The 22380-nt window shown below is 44.7% G+C and overlaps 1 protein-coding gene across 6 annotated transcripts in view; it reads right to left on the reverse strand.

Moving 5' to 3' along the window:
• The window catches only part of ATP2B3 (ATPase plasma membrane Ca2+ transporting 3), a 179638-nt gene that overhangs the window by 42781 nt on the left and 114477 nt on the right, over positions 1–22380 (reverse strand). For all 6 annotated transcript variants that reach the window (XM_087710875.1, XM_087710870.1, XM_087710871.1 and 3 more), the window contains 8 exons: positions 19755–19919; positions 17141–17355; positions 15812–16054; positions 12245–12486; positions 10046–10280; positions 6442–6621; positions 4964–5051; positions 4640–4746 (listed from right to left, as the gene is read on the reverse strand). In XM_087710875.1, coding sequence (XP_087567001.1) covers positions 4640–4746; positions 4964–5051; positions 6442–6621; positions 10046–10280; positions 12245–12486; positions 15812–16054; positions 17141–17355; positions 19755–19919 — 1475 coding nt within the window. The remainder of the gene's footprint in view (positions 1–4639; positions 4747–4963; positions 5052–6441; positions 6622–10045; positions 10281–12244; positions 12487–15811; positions 16055–17140; positions 17356–19754; positions 19920–22380) is intronic.

Raw genomic sequence — 22380 nt, forward strand, 5'->3', positions numbered from 1 at the left:
GGGCAAATCAGGGGTGGGTTTCAACCGGTTCGCGGCAGTCCCTGCGAACCGGTTGGTCGCCGAACCCGGAAGTAAGTAACTTCCGGGAACGGCGAAGGGCGCGCCCGCCCGCCCACGGTCCTTACCCGGTTTTGACGAGTTCTGGCTTCCACGCATGCGCAGGACGCATACAGCGCCTGCGCGATCGTCCAGGAGCAGCTGGAGCGTCGTGCAGACGCTAGTACGCATGCGCGCACCGCGCGCGTGCACGAGGACGCCGCTGGCCCCGTTCCAACCGAACCGGTTGGAACGGGGCGAGAAACCCACCCCTGGGGCAAATCAACAAAATATGTACAAGGGTCTTAAACCTCGATCACTTAACACATGGGTAGGCATTCCTAATAAGTGATCTTGCCAGTGTGAACACCCTTTAAGCAGGGACAGGATGGACACAATGTTTAGAGGCCAAGGTCTCTAGAGTCGTGGTAGAAAGTTTTTGACTTGTTTTGTACATCTAAATCAAATGCTGTCTTGTTAACTTCGGGCAGACCTTTTTGTGGACCAAGATGTGTGGGTTGAGACTCTGCAGTGTGACATATTATTGGCTGTATGCTCCTTCCATTTGAGGATGCAGCTAGGTTTGACTGGTCTCATAAAATATATCTGCTAGATTCCCCACAGGGGTTCCTGGGTATCCCTGATTCTTCTCCTCACCCCACCCCTAGTCATTCCCTTTTTCTCTCCTCTGTTCTCTCTCTGCCAACATCACCTCTTCCTTAGGAGAAATAAGCACCAGCTCCTGATTTATTTACTGTACTTCTTTCCTGTAAACACTGTAGGAGGAGAACTATGTTAATCTATGGTAGCCAAAAATTAGGAGTTTAGTGTGAACTATTTTATCAGAAGTGTGGAGTGGTTAAGCAGATGCAGCATTTAAATTGGGGCAATGCTTCCTCCCCCCCCCCCCGCACCTCAATTTAATTTCTACATCATTTTAGCTACTCCATTATTCTGATGAAGTGAGCTATGGCTTACAAAAGCTGATTTTTCTTTAAAAAAATGTGTTAGTTGGAAAAGATGCTACCAAAGTTAGATCCACACATTAAAGGGGGAGAAAAAAGAGATAAAACTGCATTGTATTCTACAAGGCTAAGAAAGATAATTAGCTAGCCAGCCAGCCAGGAGAACTTGAATAAGAAGAGAAACAGAACCTTTGATACAAATACACAGACATGCATACACACACCTTTGAATGCCTCGGACACTGTGGAACCCAGTTCTGTGTTCTAGAGTAGCAACTCCAAAATGACTCTGGGTGACTTACAGTTTTAAAAGAATGCATAATATAAAAGAAAAAATAAGAAAACCTAGACAAAACCAAAGAATGTCAGGGGTTCCACAAACTCTCCCATCCCAGGAATGGGAAGAAGAGAGTCAGATTGTTAGAAATTTATATAATATTTAAAGGTGGGATCCACATGTATTTCTGGGGTTTAGCTTCTTAAAGTAGTGAAGATACAGAGCTGTAACGTAGGTACCCATTTCTACCTGCACCACTGTATGTTGGACCAGCTGTGGCATCAGGAAACCCATGTAGATTTCATTGCAATAGTTCAATTGCAAGGGGACCAGACATGAGTGACCCTGTGAAGGATCTTCTACTCAAAGAAAAGCTACAACTCCATGAGAACAACCTCCCCCCTCAAGTTGTCCAATAGTCTTGGATGGGGAGATATAACACCAACCAAGATTAAAGATGAAATCAACTCAGCCTTAGCCACACACTCTTGTCAGGGTTGAGTCTGTCCCTCCCTACCCAGAGCTGAACATCCTCCAGACATAGGACCACTACATTGGCAGCTTCAACTGCGCCACTCAAGTTGAGATGCACAATTGGGTATCATCAGCATAATGACAATATACTGTTATTTGTTAATGCCTGGAATAGAGTTCTGTTCTATCCTAGTGATATTACTGAACCCCAAACTGACATATGACTTCACCAATGGTTTCATGTAGATGTTAAAAAGGAGGGACAAATGGTTGAACCTTGAGGCACCCCATAGGTGAGAGCTGCAGCTTATGACTTTGCGTGTAGGATGTATGTGTGCACCTACAGTGTCACGTACATAAATCCTCTTCAAATTCTCCCAACATCTTGCAGCAGAATTTTCTCCATGAATATGTACTAACTGTTGGTCATTCAGTGTTAGACCAATAATACACAACACCCGTTCGTTGCATCGCTGAAAATCTGCTATCTTCTTGGCATCATCATTGCTATCTGGATTCCAAGCAGTTACATCCGGTGGATTCTGTACAGCATCCCATAAAACTTCCCTACGCAGGAGTAGACTGCATTTCATAGACCAGGAAACATAGTTTGTTCCATCCAACCGGGTTATCATTGATAGACTTGTTGATGGGTCGCTTGCCATCTTCTCCAGGATAGTACAATCACCAAATAAACAGCTGTCTGTATGCGGTATTGCGTATCAACACCAACTCTCCTTTAGCTACGTCTGGTACACTCTGGGCCCATAACCAGTGTTAGGTAAGCTCCCAGTTGGGAGAGCGAGAATGTTCACAGAAGCGTTGTGAGAGTTGTGTTGGAGAACACACAAACCAGCATACAGAGAGGCTGCAGTTTAAATAGGCTTTTACTTTCGTGGAGATAGAGGTATCAGAGTCCATCAAACAGTCCAAGTCATGCACAGATAACACAGTCAGCCATCAATGTCTTTCAGTTAAGGGATAATCCAAATAGCATAGTCCATAAACATACAAACAGTCCAGTACTCAAAGTTTGCTAGCAGTTGCAAAACTTACAATAGCTCACGGCACTTTCTAACAGCCAGCTTCCAAAACAATCAGATCAGATCAGCCCAGCATCTAACAAACAGAGAGCTAACAGTCATTCTGGCTCCCTCTTATGGCCGATTGAGGAAAATAGCAACCAATCACAAGGTTGAGAAACACTGAGCTAGTTGAAATAAACCTTTAAGTTTTAAGCTAGATTTCTAAGTAATTTGCAAAGGATCCAGTTTGAAGTAGAAATCCCACGCAAGAAAAGAAACATCTAAAGGGCACTTGTTCTCTTTATTCTTTTGACTTCCTGTATGAATATATGGCATAAGGAATAAGAAATTCTGGAATGCTTGTTATCAGCTTGCTTACTTGCCAGAGAAACGAGGGACCAAAGGAAGGAGCAGTGATGGAAGTGACATCCCTGCTCCTGATCTGGAAAAAGCAACCACCACAGAGATACAATTCCCAATATTTCCTCTCTCATATTGCAGACTGGCTACTGCTTATCCAGAACTGTATTGATGGTCAGTAGGAATGGGCTGGATGGAGGTTTAGCAATAGCAATAGCAGTTAGACTTATATACCGCTTCATAGGGCTTTCAGCCCTCTCCAAGCGGTTTACAGAGTCAGCATATTGCCCCCAACAACAATCCAGGTCCTCATTTTACCCCCCTCGGAAGGATGGAAGGCTGAGTCAACCCTGAGCCGGTGAGATTTGAACCGCTGAACTGCAGATAGCAGTCAGCTGAAGTGGCCTGCAGTACTGCACTCTACCCACTGCGCCACCTCGGCTCTAAGGTTTATTGAGCTTGTAGTCATTAATACCTTTTAAAAAGTTCCAGCTCCAGGTATTTGATTGATATTTAAATTAGCTAATGATTTCCCATGGCTGAGCCTCTTAAGTTGGATGTAATCCATTTAATTCATAACTTTGGCATCAATGCTGATACAGAGTAGCGGGATACCTTGGATCTGGGCCCCCTCTTTTCAGTTCAAGGTCACCTGGCTCCGTGACCCGTCAAAACCGCGCACGACTAAGCCGCGCCCGATTAAACCGCATCGCTGATGTCATCAACAGGGCGACAACAGCCAGCGCGGAGAAAGAAGGGCGCTTTAAATAGCGCTTTGAAAGCAAGCCGATTCAACTTAAGGTAAGGGTTAGGTTTAGGGTTAGGTTTAGGGTTAGGATTAGGTTTAGGGTTAGGCTAAGGGTTAGGTTTAGGGTTAGGTTAAGGGTTAGGTTTAGGGGGGTTAGGTTTAGGTTTAGGGGTTAATTTTAGGTTTAGCGTTTACAGCGTGCTTCTCTCTCCGTGCTGTTGTCGCCATGTTGATGACGTCAGCTACGCGGTTTAGTCGAGCGCAGTTAGTCGAGCGCGGTTTTGTGGTGGAACCACCTGGCTCATCTGCAAGATCAAATCCTGGGGGAAAAAAACCCCTCGCAAATCTGCAGAAATTGCTTATGCGCGCAGAGTTAACTGATGGCTATGGTGCCTCCATGGCACCTCCCTCCCCACCAGGCCCCTCATGCAATTTGCATTCATTTCCATGGAAAATGGCAATAAGCAGATAATCATACATACAGCACTTGCTTGCTTTTTTGAAAAGGCAGACCCTGCCTGTACCAAGCACAGGGGGAACGGAAGGGCTGATGGCGGCTGGGCCAGCATTGAGTTAACTAGTACGTACATCTGTCACTGCCGCTGCGACGCCAGGAGGATGCTGGGCTCATCCCACAGATGAAGGACATGCTGTGAGCTCTCTTTTTATATTATGTGTGTCTTCACCCTAGTTCCCTGTGAAGTGGATGTCCCTGTGGACACAGGGGGAGGGAATTCAGTTCAACTCCTCTTACCATGGCAAAGCCCACATCGGCCTTCTTGAGCGCGGGTCCATCGTTCGTTCCATCCCCAGTGACAGCGACTACCTGGCGCTGGTCCCCAATAGTGCTGTCAATGATGCCTTGAAGGTCAAGAATGTGAGTTAGCCAGTGGCCAGTGGGCTACGATCCACATACATCCCAGAGCTGTTTGCATCGTTAGGTGGACATGCTTTCAGAGAAATTCTGGGCTGCATATCTGGAGTTTGATTTGGAACAGGAAATAAATCCAAATCCCGGGGAATTCTACTTCCCACCACCCCGTTTTGACTGAGGACCAAGAGATCGGTGGGATCTTACCTTTCACCAGGGTGTGCTTATCAGTAGGTGATGATCGAGCCAGAACTCGCAGCTTCGGCCAGATTTTATCAAGGCGTTCTTGTTCTATCTATAAATATAGAGAAGTAGTATGTGTAGTACAGGAGAACATAGGAAGTTTGCCTTAGCTCATTTCTGCACCATCAATTTACGGTTCCACCACAAAACCGCGGTAGACTAAAGCGCGCTCGACGAAAGCGCGTACGTGACGTCATCACAGCATGACGAAAACAGCACGCTGTGAGCGGTAAACTTAAAATTAACGCGTAAATCTAAACCTAACCCCCCCAAACCTAACCCTAAGCCTAACCCTTAACCTAACCCTAAACCTAACCCTAAACCTAACCCTTAACCTAACGCTAAACCTAACACTAACCCTTAACCTAACCCTAAACCTAACCCTAAACCTAACCCTTAACCTAACGCTAAACCTAACGCTAACCCTTAACCTAACCCTAACCCTAACCCTAACCCTAACCCTAACCCTAACCCTAACCCTAACCCTAACCCTAACCCTTACCTTTATGTGAATCGGCTTGCTTTAATTTAATTTTAATTTTAATTTAATTTATTTTTAATTTTTTTTGTCGCGCTGCTGATGACATCACGTACAAGCTTTAATCGGGCGCGCTTTAGTGGACCGCGGTTTTGTCGTGCCACGTCAATTTATAGCATCTCCTGGAGGCACCCAACCATCACTGGCCGGAATAATGCACTCAGACTTTATATCACTTCTAGGATGGCTGGATGATACTCAGGAGGTGCTGTAAGTCCTTAGTGTGGAAATTCTGGTATGAGAACTTTGTGGGGATTTCTTTTAAAAAAAGGTGAAGGGTGTTCAGAATCTTCCTGATGATTGGAGTTAATGGAAAATACTGAGATTTGTTCACATTGAAGATCTCTTGTTTAAGGGGGGGGGGAATCCTCTTCCTGATCTCCAAACAAATTTCCATTTGAGCAAGCCCTTTGAGGAGGGAAGCTGCTATTTCAGAACTTATCTCCCTGACTTTGAAATTGCAGGAATAGCACCAGGGACGTGCAGTCAGGGGGGGCAAGGGAGGCAGAGCCTCACCACTGTCATCATGAAAAGAAAAAAAAATGTAAAAGGAAAAAGGCTGAGCTAGTTGCTGCCAGAGTCATCGTGGATGACTCTGCTTGGTGCTTAACTGTTTAAAAAAGCCTCTAAAAAAGCGCCCTCTACAGGAGGAGGCGGGAGAACGAGATGCCTCATCTAGTCTGAGAAAAAAAAGAATGAAGGAAAACTTTTTCGCAAAGGAGAAAAACAAATGCTGTTGCTTTAAATCGGAACCGAGCATGCCTGGCTGTGGAATTCTGGGAGTTGAAGTCCACAAGTCTAAAAAAAATTGAAACCCCTGTGTCAGTGCCTCACCAGCCATAAACCTCACCGCACGTCACTGAATAGCACCTTTCCAAAAAACTTAAAACAGCCTCTTTGATACCTCTCCCTTCTCATTGCGGATCCTTCGGTTGAAGTCCTTTCCCTCCAGACACAAGAAGTCCTCCCCTGGTTGGATGATGCCACATTTGGCTGCAATGGCCCGAGCTGTGTTGATGTTGTCTCCTGTCACCATACGGACAGTGATGCCAGCACGCTGGCACTTACGGATGGCCTCTGGCACCTGGAAAATGGACACACGGTATATCCAATTAAAGGCATTGATTGCTTATAGCATAACACACTTCTTGTTTTTCCACCTCGGTATTGAATCTGACATCCAGATTGGGAATCTTAGTTTTATATTTCCGAAACATAATTCAGATTTCCTTGCTGGATTCATATCCAAAGCAGGGACGTGCAGTAGGGGAGGCAGAGCCTCACCACTGTCATCATGAAAAGAAAAAAAAATGTAAAAAGAAAAAGGCTGAGCTAGTTGCTGCCAGAGTCACAGTGGATGACTCTGCTTAGTGCTTAACTGTTTAAAAAAGCCTCTAAAAAAGTGCCCTCTACAGGAGGAGGCGGGAGAACGAGGTGCCTCATCTAGTCTGAGAAGAAAAAGAATGAAGGAAAACTTTTTCGCAAAGGAGAAAAACAAATGCGGTCGCTTTAAATCGGAACTGAGCATGCCTGGCTGTGGAATTCTGGGAGTTGAAGTCCACAAGTCTAAAAAAATTTGAAACCCCTGTGTCAGTGCCTCACCAGCCATAAACCTCACCGCACGTCACTGATCCAAAGTCATCAATTAATCACTATTTCACCTCTAAAACAACTAGCAAATTTGTGGAAAGTGTCCCGCCTGGAAGGCATCTTTTACATTGGGCCTTCAGGCCTGACACATTTTCTGCTGTGGGAAAATGGGAGGGGAGATTATGTGGAGCATGGGAGATATACTGCATAGTCTAAATAACACTCCTTTCTCAGAGACTCAAGGCCACCTTGCCCTGCACCTGGAGGGGTGTGACTTGGAGGCATCTCCAGTTGGAACGGTGCCTGATTGGAACATGTGATGGACATGTGGGTGCTGGGCAGGGATTTGAACTTTCACTTGAGTGGGGAAAACCTGGAAGCTTTCAGATTTGGGTTTTCCCAGATGTGCCAATATGACATCTTTAATAAAATGGAACTTCGAGGAAACTCAAGTCTTGGAGTCTTCTTTCGTTGGGGGTGTTACTTGGAACCCCAACATAAAGTAGAAGCCGGGGGGGGGAACCCCTGAATCATAACCCTAGTTTTTTTCTTTAAAATGTAAGTGGGCAGCTTCAGCATATTTTTGTTTTTCTCATCCAGGCTGCTAAGATATATCTACACATTTGTCCTGATATTGTGTCACAGTCACAATGCTCAACTAAAATAGATGGTTAATGTCAGGAGGACACAATCCTGCCTAGGAGACATATTATTCATCTTAAAAGCCTTTTCCTAAAGCCAGAGTTGTTGAAATTCATTGTCATTAGACTGAGGATGAAAACAATCTATCTATATATGTATATAGTGAGGGGGAAAAAAAAACCTATCCATTGACTTCACTCTATTTAATCATGTTCCCCATCCACGATGCAAAGCTCTGTCTTCTTTTCACACAAACTAACACAAATGCTTCCTTGCACAGGATAATTAAAATATATGCCTTAGTTCTTTGTTCTCTGCACTGACAGTCAAATACTTTATCACGTAAAGTGCTTCGTGTCTTTTAAAAAGTTGAAACAATTATGCTGGTTTCACAAGTGCTAGCAAAAGTGAGAGAGCTGTTATTTAGCACAGAAATCCCAATGGATCTGACCAATGGAAATCTCCTGTAGCAACTCTCTCTGGCCTCTAAAAATGTATTAAGTTTTTCCAAACTTGTCTTTGTAGCCAAAGGATTAAAAACATGATTCTCCCTGCGTGACGGAGCAGTGGTTAGAATGCAGTATTGCAGGCTAATTCTGCCGACCTGCTAGGAATTCAGTTCTGACTGGCTCAAGGTTGACTCAGCTTTCCATCTTTCCAAGGTCAGTAAAATGAGGACCTAGGTTGTTGGGGGAAATACGCTGACTCTATAAATCGCTTAGAGAGAGCTGTAAAAGCACTATGAAGTGGTATATAAGTCTAAATGCTGTTGCTATTGCTATTTTCTTAAATGGAAAGGAAGCTATTGTTATGAAGCTTAATTCCGGGCTATTTCAAGACAACTCTGAGCCGAGGTGGCGCAGTGGTTAAATGCAGCACTGCAGGCTACTTCAGCTGACTGCAGTTCTGCAGTTCGGCTGTTCAAATCTCACCGGCTCAGGGTTGACTCAGCCTTCCATCCTTCCATTAAGAGCCAAGGTGGCGCAGTGGTTAAATGCAGCACTGCAGGCTACTGCTAGATCAGCAGGTAGCGGTTCAAATCTCACCGGCTCAGGGTTGACTCAGCCTTCCATCCTTCTGAGGTGGTAAAATGAGGACCCAGATTGTTGGGGGCAATATGCTGACTCTCTGTAAACCGCTTAGAGAGGCCTGAAAGGCCTATGAAGCGGTATATAAGTCTACTGCTATTGTCTATTGTCTATTGTCTTCCGAGGTGGGTAAAATGAGGACCTGGATTGTTGTTGGGGGCGATATGCTGACTCTGTAAACCGCTTAGAGAGGGCTGAAAGCCCTATGAAGCGGTATATAAGTCTAACTGCTATTGCTATTGCTATTTATCTGTATTACAGAATTGAAGCAGCTGTGCTTGTCCGCTAGGCCATAGTGACTGCTGAAAGCAGAATAACATGATAACAGAGTTGGAAGAGGCCTTGGAGTCCGACCCCATTCTCAAGCACAAGACCCTATTCCATCCCTCTACAGCAGAGGTGGGTTCCTACCAGTTTGCACCTATTCGGTAGAACCGGTTCGTCAAATCTACTGAACCGGTTAGAAGAGGTTCCACCAGTGGACCCGGAAAGCAGGCCACACCTACAGAAGAGGCTCCAAAAATTTTTGAAACCCACCACTGGTCCTTGGATAGGATTATTCTACACTATCATGCTCCTATTTATAAAACTCAGTGCCTCTGTGAAAGGTAAGGATGACTACTGCGTTTGTGGTGCAATCAGAACATTGCGTGTGTTGAAGTTGTTTTAATGCAAACCAAAGATGCCTTTTAAGAAACAAGTTTGCATCATATTCTTATGCATGCCAGTGCTGTGTGTGAGGTAATTTAAGGTGGTTCTGACAAGTGTCGTCGGCATCTTCATATCCGGTCACATGGGCGGCAAGCCACTCCCATCCAGTCACATGGGCAGCAAGCCACTCCCATCCGGTCACATGGGCAGCAAGCCACTCCCATCCGGTCACATGGGCAGCAAGCCACTCCCACAAAGGAGGCCACACCCACAGAGTAGGTTCGAAATTTTTTTGAAACCCACCACTGCTACACTACCTCAATTTGTTTTTACTACCCAACAGTTTTACTGTAGCCCTGTCCTGTTTCAGCTTTGATCAGTCATTGGGAAGAAATGGGAGATTGGAAACTTAAGGGTTGATTTTCCCTGACAAAACAAAACACAACACAGCACAAAATCCACTAGGGAGGGACTGAGAATCCGAAGGGGCACGAAGGTAGGTTTGTTCAGAGAAACCCACCTCCATCCAGCCATTACCTCTGGTCGCACAGGATCCTCAATCCCCACCACAGCAATGCAGGTCAAATCTATCACAATATCATTCTCATTTTCCCAGTCAGGCTCCTTCCCTGCTGGAAAGTCACGGTAGGCTATGCAGATAGTTCTCAGCCCATCGCAGGCCATGGGCTCGATCACTTTCTTTACGATTTCATCTCGGTCCCTGGGCCGGAAGGTGCGAAGCTCTCCGTTGCTATTTAGAATGTTTGTGCACCTGTAAGAGGGATGAACATACACACACATACATACGTACGTACGTACACCAAAAGGAGTTTATACAGAATCCTTGCTGCTTAGCAGAGGTGGGTTCCTACCAGTTCGCACCTGTTCGGTAGAACCGGTTCGTCAAATCTACCGAACCGGTTAGAAGTGGTTCCACCAGTGGACCCGGAAAGCAGGCCACACCTACAGAAGAGGCTCCAAAAAATTTTGAAACCCACCACTGCCCCCCCCACACACACTCACACACACACACACACAAACACACAGACTCACACACAGAGAGAAAGAGAAAGAAAGGAAGAAAGAAAGAAATAAAAAAAGAAAAAAGAAAGAAAAAGTGAGAGAGATGAAAGAAAAAAAGGAAAAAGAGACAAAAGGAAGGAGAGAGAGAGAGAGAGAGAGAGAGAGAGAGAGAGAGAGAAAACACATGGCCGGCAAGCCACTCCCACCAGGTCACATGGTCAGCAAGCCACTCCCACAAAGAAGGCCACACCCACAGAGTAGGTTCCAAAAATTTTTGAAACCCACCACTGCACGTGTGGCATACAAAAGCTTTATAGGTTAAAAACAGAACCTTGAGCTGGACTCAAAAGCAAATTGCCAACAAAACGCAGCTCAGAACAAAGGTGTAACATGCACTGTTCTAGGCATGCTCTTAACCGCATTATTAACTACAACTGGAAAAGTTGAAGAGAGGGATAGAACTTGTTTATAGGTTCCTGCTTCTCCTTGTTTCTTGCTTGATTTTTTTGGGGGGGGATTGTCCCTCACAATTGGCTGTTTTATTCGTTGTTGATTGTCTCCATTGCGAATGTATCCTCAAATGAAGTACAAAGATAGTCATAGAGAAGCTCTTAGTTTTAGCTCATCACCATAGACCAGTGGTGGGATTCAGCCGGTTCGCACCTATTCGGGAGAACCGGTTGGTAATTTTCTAAGTAGTTCAGAGAACCGGTTGTTGGAAGAAATCTCATTTTGTTTTTCCCCCACTTTACAGGGCTAATCCTGTAAGGAAGGCAGGAAGGAAACATTCTAGTGTTGTTTCTAGCCTAATCTTTATTGACCTGCTTACAGAAACTGCCTCTCCGGTTAACCCTTATTACCATTGTAACAGCTAAGGCGAAGCGCCCATCGACCTGAGTGACCTTGAGTTGGCCACGCCCACCCAGTCACATGGCCACCGAGCCCCACCTACCCAGATGGTCCTTAGGGCAGAGAACCGGTTGTTAAATTATTTGAATCCCACCACTGCCATAGACTCATATTTATTTGAGCTTCTTTAGCCTGCTTCTCAATCCAAAATGAACTCTTTGTCTGGATTCCAATAGCAGGCAGATAAAAATGCTCACTTTTTATAGTCGGAAGAATTCCTGGGATATTTCGATTGGGAATGTTTCAAGGTTAGCATAGGGAACTAAATGGACTTATATGGACCACGCTGGGGCACGTTTCACAAGACGAGATAGTCTTGCCGACTTTAAGCGTGGCACGACAAAACCGCGCTCCACTAAAGCACGCCCAAATAAACCGCGTCGCTGACGTCATCAGCAGTGCGACAACAGCGACCGCGGAGAAAAAAGGGCGCTTTAAAAAGCGCTTTGAAAGCAAGCCGATTCAAGTTAAGGTAAGGGTTAGGTTTAGGGTTAGGGTTAGGGTTAGGGTTAGGGTTAGGGTTAGGTTAAGGGTTAGGGTTAGGTTTAGCGTTAGGTTAAGGGTTAGGTTAAGGGTTAGGTTTAGGGTTAGGTTTAGGGGGGTTAGGTTTAGGTTTAGGGGTTAATTTTAGCTTTAGGGTTCACAGCGTGCTTTTTTCGTCGCGCTGTGATGACGTCAGGTACGTGGTTTCATTGAGCGCGCTTTAGTCGAACGCGGTTTTGTGGTGGAACCGACTTTAAGATGGTAGCCTTTGTCCGTAGGAAGGTCCCCTTTCTCCATTTATATAAGGCAGAGAAGACTCACTTTTTGAGGACAATTTCGGAAGCGCCTTTGCTGAAGAGGCGATAGCCGCCATCAGGCATGCAAATAACGGTGCTCATAGATTTTCGGACAGAATTGAAGGTGTAAACCTTGTAGAGTTTCTCCTCTGGCATGTGCTCGCGGACAGGCTGGTAGTCACGTCGGAGGGCAACCACAAAGCCCAGCAGTGAACATTCGGTCTTATTGCCCACCTGGCGTGGGAGACCCCCTTCTTTTTCTGGAGGCTGAAGGAAACGGAAGGTCAGAAAGGAGAGACACCCAGTTCAATTCTTCTAACGTCATCACTTCTCCCTGCGAAACGGTGTGTGCGTGAAGGAATGGGGATGGCGGATCATTTGAATCAAATTCTTGGCTGCCAGAATTCAGGTTTGTAAATTGCCTTTGAATCTAAGGCAGGGATATCCAAACTTGGGAACTTTAAGACTTGTGGACTCCAACTCCCAGAATTCCCCAGCCAGGCTGGGGAATTCTGGGAGTTGGAGTCCACAAGTCTTAAAGTTCCCAAGTTTGGACACCCCTGATCTAAGGCACATCTATGTGATAGAAAAATTGATTTAATAATTGTTTTGGGAAGTCTAGATCTCTTTAAAACTTTTCAGCATTCTTATCAAGCGTGTCAAGCTTCAAACGGTGTTTTGTCAACAACAGTAGGATTTTTAAAGAAAGAGCAAGCCGTTAAAACAGCAATTTGATAGCCTATCAAGGTAAGTATTTGGAATGTGATTCTGGAGAATTACCCTTTCTGAAGAGATTTAAAAAAAACAGTATCCTAAACCCTCCCTCTAGTCTAGACTCTAGAGATTGATCCCCCAGATGTTGCTGGTTTACAATTTCATCTGCTTCTGCCAATACCATGAGTCATAAGGGATGATGAAAGTTTTTCTTCAGCAACATCTGGAGGATCAGGGATTTATCACTCCGCTCTGGTCACTTTTCTCCAAGTTGTGCTGACTTCCTCCACTGGAGTTTGGCGTGACCCAGCAAATGCGTGCACGACAAAAGTGCACCGACGAAACTGCGGTGAGAAAACCGCAACATCATCAACGTGCCTACAACAACACGCCCACAACAGTGCGCCGACAGAAGCGCAATTTAAGTTAAGGTAAGGGTTAGGTTCAGGGTTAGGTTCAGGGTTAGGTTTAGGGTTAGGTTTAGGGTTAGGGTTAGGTTCAGGGTTAGGGTTAGGGTTAGGGTTAGGTTCAGGGTTAGGTTTAGGTTTAGGTTTAGGGTTAGGGTTAGGTTTAGGGTTAGGTTTAGGGTTAGGTTCAGGGTTAGGTTCAGGGTTAGGGTTAGGGTTAGGGTTAGGGTTAGGGTTAGGTTTAGGGTTAGGTTCAGGGTCAGGTTCAGGGTTAGGTTTAGGGTTAGGTTCAGGGTTAGGGTTAGGGTTAGTGTTAGGGTTAGGGTTAGGGTTAGGTTTAGGGTTAGGTTCAGGGTTAGGTTTAGGGTTAGGTTTAGGGTTAGGGTTAGGGTTAGGGTCAGGTTCAGGGTTAGGTTTAGGGTTAGGTTCAGGGTTAGGGTTAGGGTTAGGGTTAGGTTTAGGGTTAGGTTCAGGGTTAGGTTCAAGGTAAGGTTCAGGGTTAGGTTTAGGGTTAGGTTCAGGGTTAGGTTCAGGCTTAGGTTCAGGGTTAGATTTAGGGTTAGGTTTAGAACTCGCGGTTATTACTTGTTCATTGAAGGTGCGCTTTTATCAGTGCGCTGTTGTCGGCGTGCTTCTGCGCTCATTCGTCAGCACGAAAACTCACGGTTTTTCACCGCGGTTTCGTCGGCGCGCTTTTGTCAAGCGTGCATTTGTCAGTGAACCAGAGTTTTGTTGGTTCAGAAGGAAATTGGGTAACAATCTGCAGACGGTACGTCCCAGAACTAGAAATAATTTTAGCACTCATCCTTATGCCTTCAAGAATGAAATCTTTTCTATATGTGCCCCCAAGACTGGGAAAGGCTTCCATTCAGCTGCATCCCAAGTGATATATAACTCCACAGTTAGCAGTCATAGGTTCTCCTCCTTAAATAGAAATAACCTTTTTGCAGATGCTGCTGAATGGCGGCCTGATCCAGTAGCTCTCACAACTGGTCTGATCGCTAACTGGAGCTCATTAGAGCCTGCCAAGGAAATGAAAACAATGGCTAAGCTGACGGATCTAGAACAAAATGGGATTTGATGCTGTGGTTCAGCCTCTCTTCTTCTAATATCTCAACCAGAAATGCTATTCCATAGGGCAGGTGTGGTGACAGACTAGGCACATCTCTGAATCCCCACCAGATGCCACTCCTGAGGGGCAGGGATGCCAACTCGGTTAAATCTTACTGGATGGTAATCCAAAGCATGCAGTTCAATAGCAATAGCAATAGCAGTTAGACTTATATACTGCTTCATAGGGCTTTCAGCCCTCTCTAAGCGGTTTACAGAGAGTCAGCATATTGCCCCCAACAATCTGGGTCCTCATTTTACCCACCTCGGAAGGATGGAAGGCTGAGTCAACCCTGAGCCGGTGAGATTTGAACCGCTGAACTGCTGATCTAGCAGTAGCCTGCAGTGCTGCATTTAACCACTGCGCCACCTTGGCTCTTCAGCTAATAATTAGGCTCTGTGCCATGAAGGGCTTTATAAGTAACAGTCAGACCTGAAAGTCCATGTTATGTTGAATGGGCATAGCAAGGTACATCCCATAACAACTTGCATGGCTGTATTTGGATCGGTGGTGAGAAGTTTTCAAGGGCAGCCCCATGCAGTCCTCACTTGGACTAGACAAGAGTTGTCCAAGGCATGGCTGACTGCAAATAGGACGTCCCAATGGAGAAATGGGGGGGGGGCAATTGGCACACAAGGTAGATTTGTGCAAAAGCTGTACCACCTGCTCTACAAGCAGGAGCTGAGAATCTAGGAGGAACCCCCCCCCCAACCTGTATTTTAGCTCTACCTGGGGGAAGACCACAGCGCCCAGAACTAAAGGCAGAAAATCTTCAGATCCATTTTGCACGAATTCAGCTTTCTTTTCCTAAATGGCCAGTCTGGTTTTCTCCATATTTATGGATGGTTGTTAGAGATATTCAAGAAACCTGCCCTTTTCTTTTGAGTTTCCTGAGATTCCACCTGTTTTTTCTGCTTGCCGTTCAAAACATTAACGATAGATCATTTTTCTCCACCTGGACTTTTCTCCGGAAACTTAAGAGCGTGGCTTGTTAGCATTCCAACTGTTGGGGAATTTTAGCTCTTCTTCATGTCTGCTATTTTTAATTTACTACTAATTGTTCCCAACTTAAATGTCGCTTCAAGTCAAAGTACAGAGATACATCTTACACCAGTGTTAGATGTTAGTCTTAGCCCTTCCCCATATCACCCTTATTCTTTAACCTGCTTATCATGGAGATAATAATACTTGTTTATTTCACAGGGAGCTACGTTTCCCAAGACTGTAGCCAACATAGGTAAGGGTGATGGGAACTATAGTTCAACAGAATCCATAGATTCCCGCCTTGCATAATAGTACTGCAGTTATGGACCAATGTAGCCTTAGGAAGGAGTGTTTCCCAAAAGGGGCTACTACTCACTAGTATCTTGGTGGTATAGGCACTGTTGATAGCAATGGCATGCACCAGCAGATCCAGTGTCTTGGATGTCAGGCTACTGGGCTCAGGCATCTCCTTGTAGTGAGTGTCACCCATGTAGGACTGTACCACTGTCATGCGATTGGTGGTAAGGGTCCCTGTCTTGTCCGAGCAGATGGCCGTGGCATTGCCCATGGTCTCACAGGCATCCAAATGCCGGACCAGGTTGTTGTCTTTCATCATTTTCTATAGTCAGTAAAAGAGATTAAAATTATGCATATTTTTTTTTTCCAAAAGGAGAAGAGTGAGCAAATTAGGGCCCACCATCCCACCCACTTGCATTCCTGCAGTGTTCCAAGAATAGACGAGGGCAAATTTTGAGTCCTTGTTTTGGGGGGAATTGGAGGATTTAAAGGACAAAATTCCAGCTGCCAAGTGTATCCAGAGTACCCCTTAATGATCCTGATCCTCTCCAAGTGCCAAAATATACATTTGTATTTTTATGCAACCATATCACGCTGTAGAGTTATATTCAGTGGGTAATCAACTCTTCTAAGAAGCTTGACCTCTGTAGATGCCATATGCTAAATAAAAAAAATAAATAAAATAAAATTCCTCTAAGATCTTTTTTCCCAACCCAATTCTGTATGTGGATGACTGATTATTGCTTCCTACCTAAAGGATTTTGCATTTGCCCTGTTACATTTCATGCTGTAGCTTTCATTTCTATAACCTATCATGATACTTTTGCTTTATTTGAATATTATTTCTATCCTTCCACACACTGTTGTTTCCTCTGCACATTGGATAAGCATCCCTTTAGCCTTTCCATCCCCAATTATTAGTCCAAAAATTAAAGATCATTAGATACAGGAATGATACCTTACTCTAGTTGGACGAGAGTCATTAGACAGCTAACCATTAATGACAATCTAGCTAATTGTCCTATTTCACTGATGCTTAAAGTAGCTTGCTGATCACTGTACCGTGGATACTTCTTCAAAAGTTGGTATTCCTATAATTTATGAAGTAAATTACTGATTTTTTAAAAATGAATTAACCGGTAATCTGGTGAAAATAGATCTTGACAAATGCATGCTGATTCCTAATAATGGCTGCATAATTTTCAAGACGATTGATGATGATTTCCCTTGTGATTTAGTCCACAATCTTCTCAGTCATTCCTGTTAAGCTGACTTGCACCAGAGCTTCAAAAGGAGGTGGCCACCAGAGAACATTTATGGGAGCAGATGACGCAAGAGGATCCAAGCTAAGGATCCAGCCATGTATTTTAGCGAAAACCAGTGAAGGCACTAAGGATATAATGCTTACCTTGACAGAGTAGGCTAAAGAGATGGTGACAGCCAGTGGCAAGCCTTCGGGTACAGCTACCACCAGGACGGTGACCCCAATAATAAAGAACTTGACAAAGTATTGCACGTAAACAGGAGTGCACTCAGACATCCACGTCTGCCCTTCAACAACAAAGGCTTGAATGATGAAAAACAGGACAAGGATGATGACTGTGATAGCTGACATCACCAGCCCTAGCAGGATTGGAGAAAATAAAGAAGAAGAAGAGAGACAGTCAGATGCAACAGCAAGACCTGAATCTGTGAAATTACACACCCTGCAAATAAGATTGTGTCTTGAGAACATTTTGTATTTAAAAGCTAGAATGTGAGAAGAAAATTCCCCAAAGGGCTTCTTGGCACAAGGCCCAGTCAATTCCACAAATTTCCACTCTTAAAATGGGAACGGATGGGACCTGTTGCTGTCTACACAGCCTTCTCCAAGCTGATGGCCTCAGGATTATATCTCTTTTCCGTGACCCGACAAAAGCGCGAACGTCAAAAGCGCGCCGACAAAACCGCGGCACTAAAACCGCGATGTCAAAAGCGCGCCGACAACAGCGCAACGACAACAGCGTGCCGACAACAGCGCGCCGACAGAAGCGCGATTTAAGTTAAGGTAAGGTTTAGGGTTAGGTTTAGGGTTAGGTTTAGGGTTAGGTTACAGCGCGCTTCTGTCGGCGCGCTGTTGTTGGCGCGCTTCAGCACTCATTCGTCGGCGCGGTTTTGTCACCGCGGTTTTGTCACCGCGGTTTAGTCAGGCGCCCTTTTGTCGTTCGCGAATTTGTGGTGGAACCTCGCTTTTCAGCAACATAGATCTCTAGAATGGGAGTGAAAGCTATTAAAGAAGTTCAAAACATCTGCCGGACAATTGATTGAGGGAGGCTGGTCAAGGAAACAAAACAGGTATCTGGAGAAAAGAAGAGCAATCTCATTCCCTTTCTACTATATTTATAATATGAACCTAAGGGAGAGTCATGGTAACGTTATAATAATGTCTTTTTTCCAACTCACAGAGATGGGAAATTCAGCTTCCCAGCAGCATCTGCCCGGCACTTCGGCAAGGTTGATTCCACCAAAGGACCAGTTTTTAAGGGTCCCCCATACTACAGGTAACAGACCCATTTAAGAATAAGTGCCTTAATGGGTAATGGGCAATTGGGTGCAACTGCAATGCCTTTATGGGTCGAAAATTCCAATTTAATTAGCAGCAAATTATCTACCAGATACTATGACCTTGAAAGCGCTCCATGGCTTAGGCCCGGGGTACCTGCGAGACCACCTACTGCCACCGGTAGCCTCCCATCGTCCAGTGCGATCCCACAGAGTTGGCCTCCTCAGGGTGCCGTCGGCCAGACAGTGTCGGCTAGTGACCCCCAGGGGCAGAGCCTTCTCTGTGGGAGCGCCTTCCCTCTGGAATGAGCTGCCCCCCCGGAGCTTCGTATAATCCCCGACCTCCGGTCCTTCCGACGCACCCTAAAAAGTTGGCTTTTCCAGCAAGCCAGCCTGGCCTGAACAATACAAATCAAAGTATTGGTTATTGTTAATTTGAATTTGAATTCTTTTTAAAAAATGTGTCATTGTTAATTTTAATTGGGTTTGGGGATATCCTATTTAATTTCTTTTTAACTTTTGTAGTATGTGTTTCTTTTAATGTTGTACGCCGCCCTGAGTCCTTTGGGAGAAGGGCGGCATATAAATCGAATAAACCTCAACTATATATTTATACCCTCCATCCTCCTGAGTGCAGAGTTAGCTTTAATAAGTAGTTCATTAATTGATTAGCCTTACAGTCGTATCAAATAAAACACAATAAAACAGGATAAAGTAATCAACAAAGAACAGATTAAATGCAGTAATAAAACCGATACATAGTAAATTCAAAGAATCAGCTTTCAGATAAATACATCACCTCTACATGATATCCCAATTTGTTTGATATTACATTTTCTTAGCTGAGCCGCCTTAACTATAACTCCACAGTTCTGCCCATCGTAAGAACAGGCATACCTGCGTCTTCATGTACTGTATGCTGAGGTGGCGCAGTGGTTAAATGCAGCACTGCAGGCTACTTCAGCTGACTGCATTTCTGCAGTTCGGCTGTTCAAATCTCACCGGCTCAGGGTTGACTCAGCCTTCCATCCTTCCCAGGTGGGTAAAATGAGGACCCGGATTGTTGTTGGGGGCAATATGCTGGCTCTGTAAACCGCTTAGAGAGGGCTGAAAGCCCTATGAAGCGGTATATAAGTCTAACTGCTATTGCTATGCTTATCTCAGAAGGCAGAGAGCAGGATGAATTAGGCTTCCCATGACCCCGAGTGCCGTTTCAGTGTCAGGGTTGGTTCATTATCCCTCTAACACTATTAAAACTGGATTAGAACATTGGCAAAGAGTAACTGCTGGGTAAGTAATTAACGTGACATCAATGAAAAGACAAATCCTTGCCTGATTCATACATGCTGCACAACTGACCTCCTCTCAGCCAAGGATATTATTCATTCCTTTATTAGCAACGGTGCTTCCAAGCTCAACTTCCCTTCCCAAAGGAAAGTGTCCAATGCAGCCGCCCCCCCCCCACCTCACTGCCCCCGTACCTGCTTTCCCAATTTGAACGGCCAGTTTGGTGAGTTTCCCCTGCAAGACAGATTTCTCTTTTTTGGGCACGCTGGATTTCTTCTTCTCCCGCTCTTCCATCTCACCACCCTCGGCACTTTTCAGAGGCTGCATCTCCATGGCAACTGCCCCATCCTGTTTCTTGGCTGGGGAGAGAAAAGGAGCAAATATGGTTCCACCCAGAAGTGCTGACACTCTGTTATAATTCTGCTACTATGCTTGCCCTTCTGTTTCTGTGCATATGTGTGTGTGTGTGTGTGTGTTTTACTTTCCTTGATCCAGTTGTTCATAAACAATATCCTGGTAAGCTATAAAAAAACAAGGCAGATCTTTTCTAGTGTAGTGATCTCCTGAAAAAAAAAAGTTATTTATTGCCTGTAACTGAAATCACATTTGGGTTCCACCACAAAACCGCGGTAGACTAAAGCGCGCTCGACGAAAGCGCGTACGTGACGTCATCACAGCGTGACGAAAACAGCACGCGGTAAGCGGTAAACTTAAAATTAACGCGTAAATCTAAACCTAACCCCCCCCAAACCTAACCCTAAACCAAACCCTATACCTAACCCTTAACCTAACGCTAAACCTAACACTAACCCTTAACCTAACCCTAACCCTAACCCTAACACTTAACGTAACCCTAAACCTAACCCTAACCCTTAACCTAACCCTAACCCTAACCCTAAACCTAACCCTTACCTTTATGTGAATCGGCTTGCTTTAAAAGCGCTTTTTAAAGCACCCTTTTTTCTCCGCGGTCGTATTTGTCGCGCTGCTGATGACATCAGGTACACGCTTTAATCGGGCGCGCTTTAGTGGACCGCGGTTTTGACGGGTCACGCACATTTGGTATTAATCCACCATGATGCTCAGTTTTGGGTTAGCAAGATATGTGAAGCCAGACATAGCGGTTTATAAACCGTGGCTTATGGTTTAAAGCGAAATATAAATCCAACCAATTGTAGTTCAGTGAACTAAGTACTTTTTTAAAAAAAAAATCTTAAGTCTTGGAAAGAGGTTTGAACTTCTGTTGAAGGCATAAATGCAATAAGTTGTGGTTCTTTTTGTAATTTTGCAACCGTTGCCATAATCAAAATGGATATACTGGGTAAAGCAGAATTTGCCCAATGTTAGCTAAGGCTGTTGTGGTTTTTCAAAATCACTTTTTACCGCAAGTTGCATGATTCATTCCTGGAATTTTATAAAGTGCGTTCCCAGGCAACATCATAGTTCATTATAATAGACCTGTGCTTTTCTATTCTGCATTTCTGTTCTGAATGTAGCAAGTTGTTTAAGGGAAATGGTGTTGTTGTAAAATATATTTTGATTGCTAATATTAAGTGTGACCTGGATTTATACCGTGGCACGACAAAACCGCGGTCCACTAAAGCGCGCCCGATTAAAGCGCGTCGCTGATGTCATCAGCAGCGCAACAACAACGACCACGGAGAAAAAAGGGCGCTTTAAAAAGCGCTTTTAAAGCAAGCCGATTCACGTTAAGGTAAGGGTTAGGTTTAGGGTTAGGGTTAGGGTTAGTTTAAGGGTTAGGTTTAGGTTTAGGGTTAGGTTAAGCATTAGGGTTAGGGTTAGGGTTAGGTTAAGGGTTAGCATTAGGTTTAGCGTTAGGTTAAGGGTTAGGTTTAGGGTTAGGTTTAGGGTTAGGTTAAGGGTTAGGTTTAGGGTTAGGTTTAGGGTTAGGTTTGGGGGGGTTAGGTTTAGGTTTACGCGTTAATTTTAGCTTTACCGCTCACAGCGTGCTTTTTTCGTCGCACTGTGATGACGTCAGGTACGCGGTTTCGTCGCGCGCGCTTTAGTCCACCGCGGTTTTCTGGTGGAACCGATTTATACACTACAAATGAGTTATGACTTTGTCACTTCTCATAACCTGTGGACTAAGTCACTATGGCTTATTTAACCATCAGTAATTAAATTATCGCTCTTCCTCTAAGCTTTCTCACTTTACATCCATGCACACTAGTTATCTAAACAAAAGTACCGCCATTCTCATGATTCTCAGTCCTACAGATCATGGTTGACCCAAAGGTGCCTTTTCAAGAGGCAACTGGACTTTCTTCGTTTTTCCTTGAACACATTTTGCTTCTCATCCAAGAAGCTTCCTCAATTCTGAACTGAAGAAGCTTCTTGGATGAGAAATGAAATGACTTCAAGAAGAACCAAAGAAAATCCAGTTGCCGCTTGGAAAAGGACCTTTGGGACATCATTCCCACGCATTTTTTTCTTGGAAGTTCTTCCAATGTATAGAACACCGTGACCCGTCAAAACCGCGGAGGACAAAATCGCGCTCGACGAAAGCGCGCATGTGACATCATCACAGCACGACGAAAAAAATTAAAAATTGAAATAAAATTAAAATTAAAGCAAGCCGATTCACATAAAGGTAAGGGTTAGGTTTAGGGTTAGGGTTAGGGTTAGGTTAAGGGTTAGAGTTAGGTTTAGAGCGTTAGCGTTACGTTTAGCGTTAGGTTAAGGGTTAGCGTTAGGTTTAGCGTTACGTTAACGGTTAGGTTTAGGGTTAGATTTAGGGTTAGGTTTAGGGTTAGGTTTAGGGTTAGGTTAAGGGTTAGGTTTAGGGTTAGGTTAAGGGTT

The sequence above is a fragment of the Thamnophis sirtalis genome, unplaced genomic scaffold (genome assembly GCF_051295495.1).
Source record: "Thamnophis sirtalis isolate CommonGarterSnake01/CBP01778 unplaced genomic scaffold, rThaSir2_p1.2 scaffold_3, whole genome shotgun sequence".
NCBI classification, from domain to species: domain Eukaryota; kingdom Metazoa; phylum Chordata; class Lepidosauria; order Squamata; family Natricidae; genus Thamnophis; species Thamnophis sirtalis.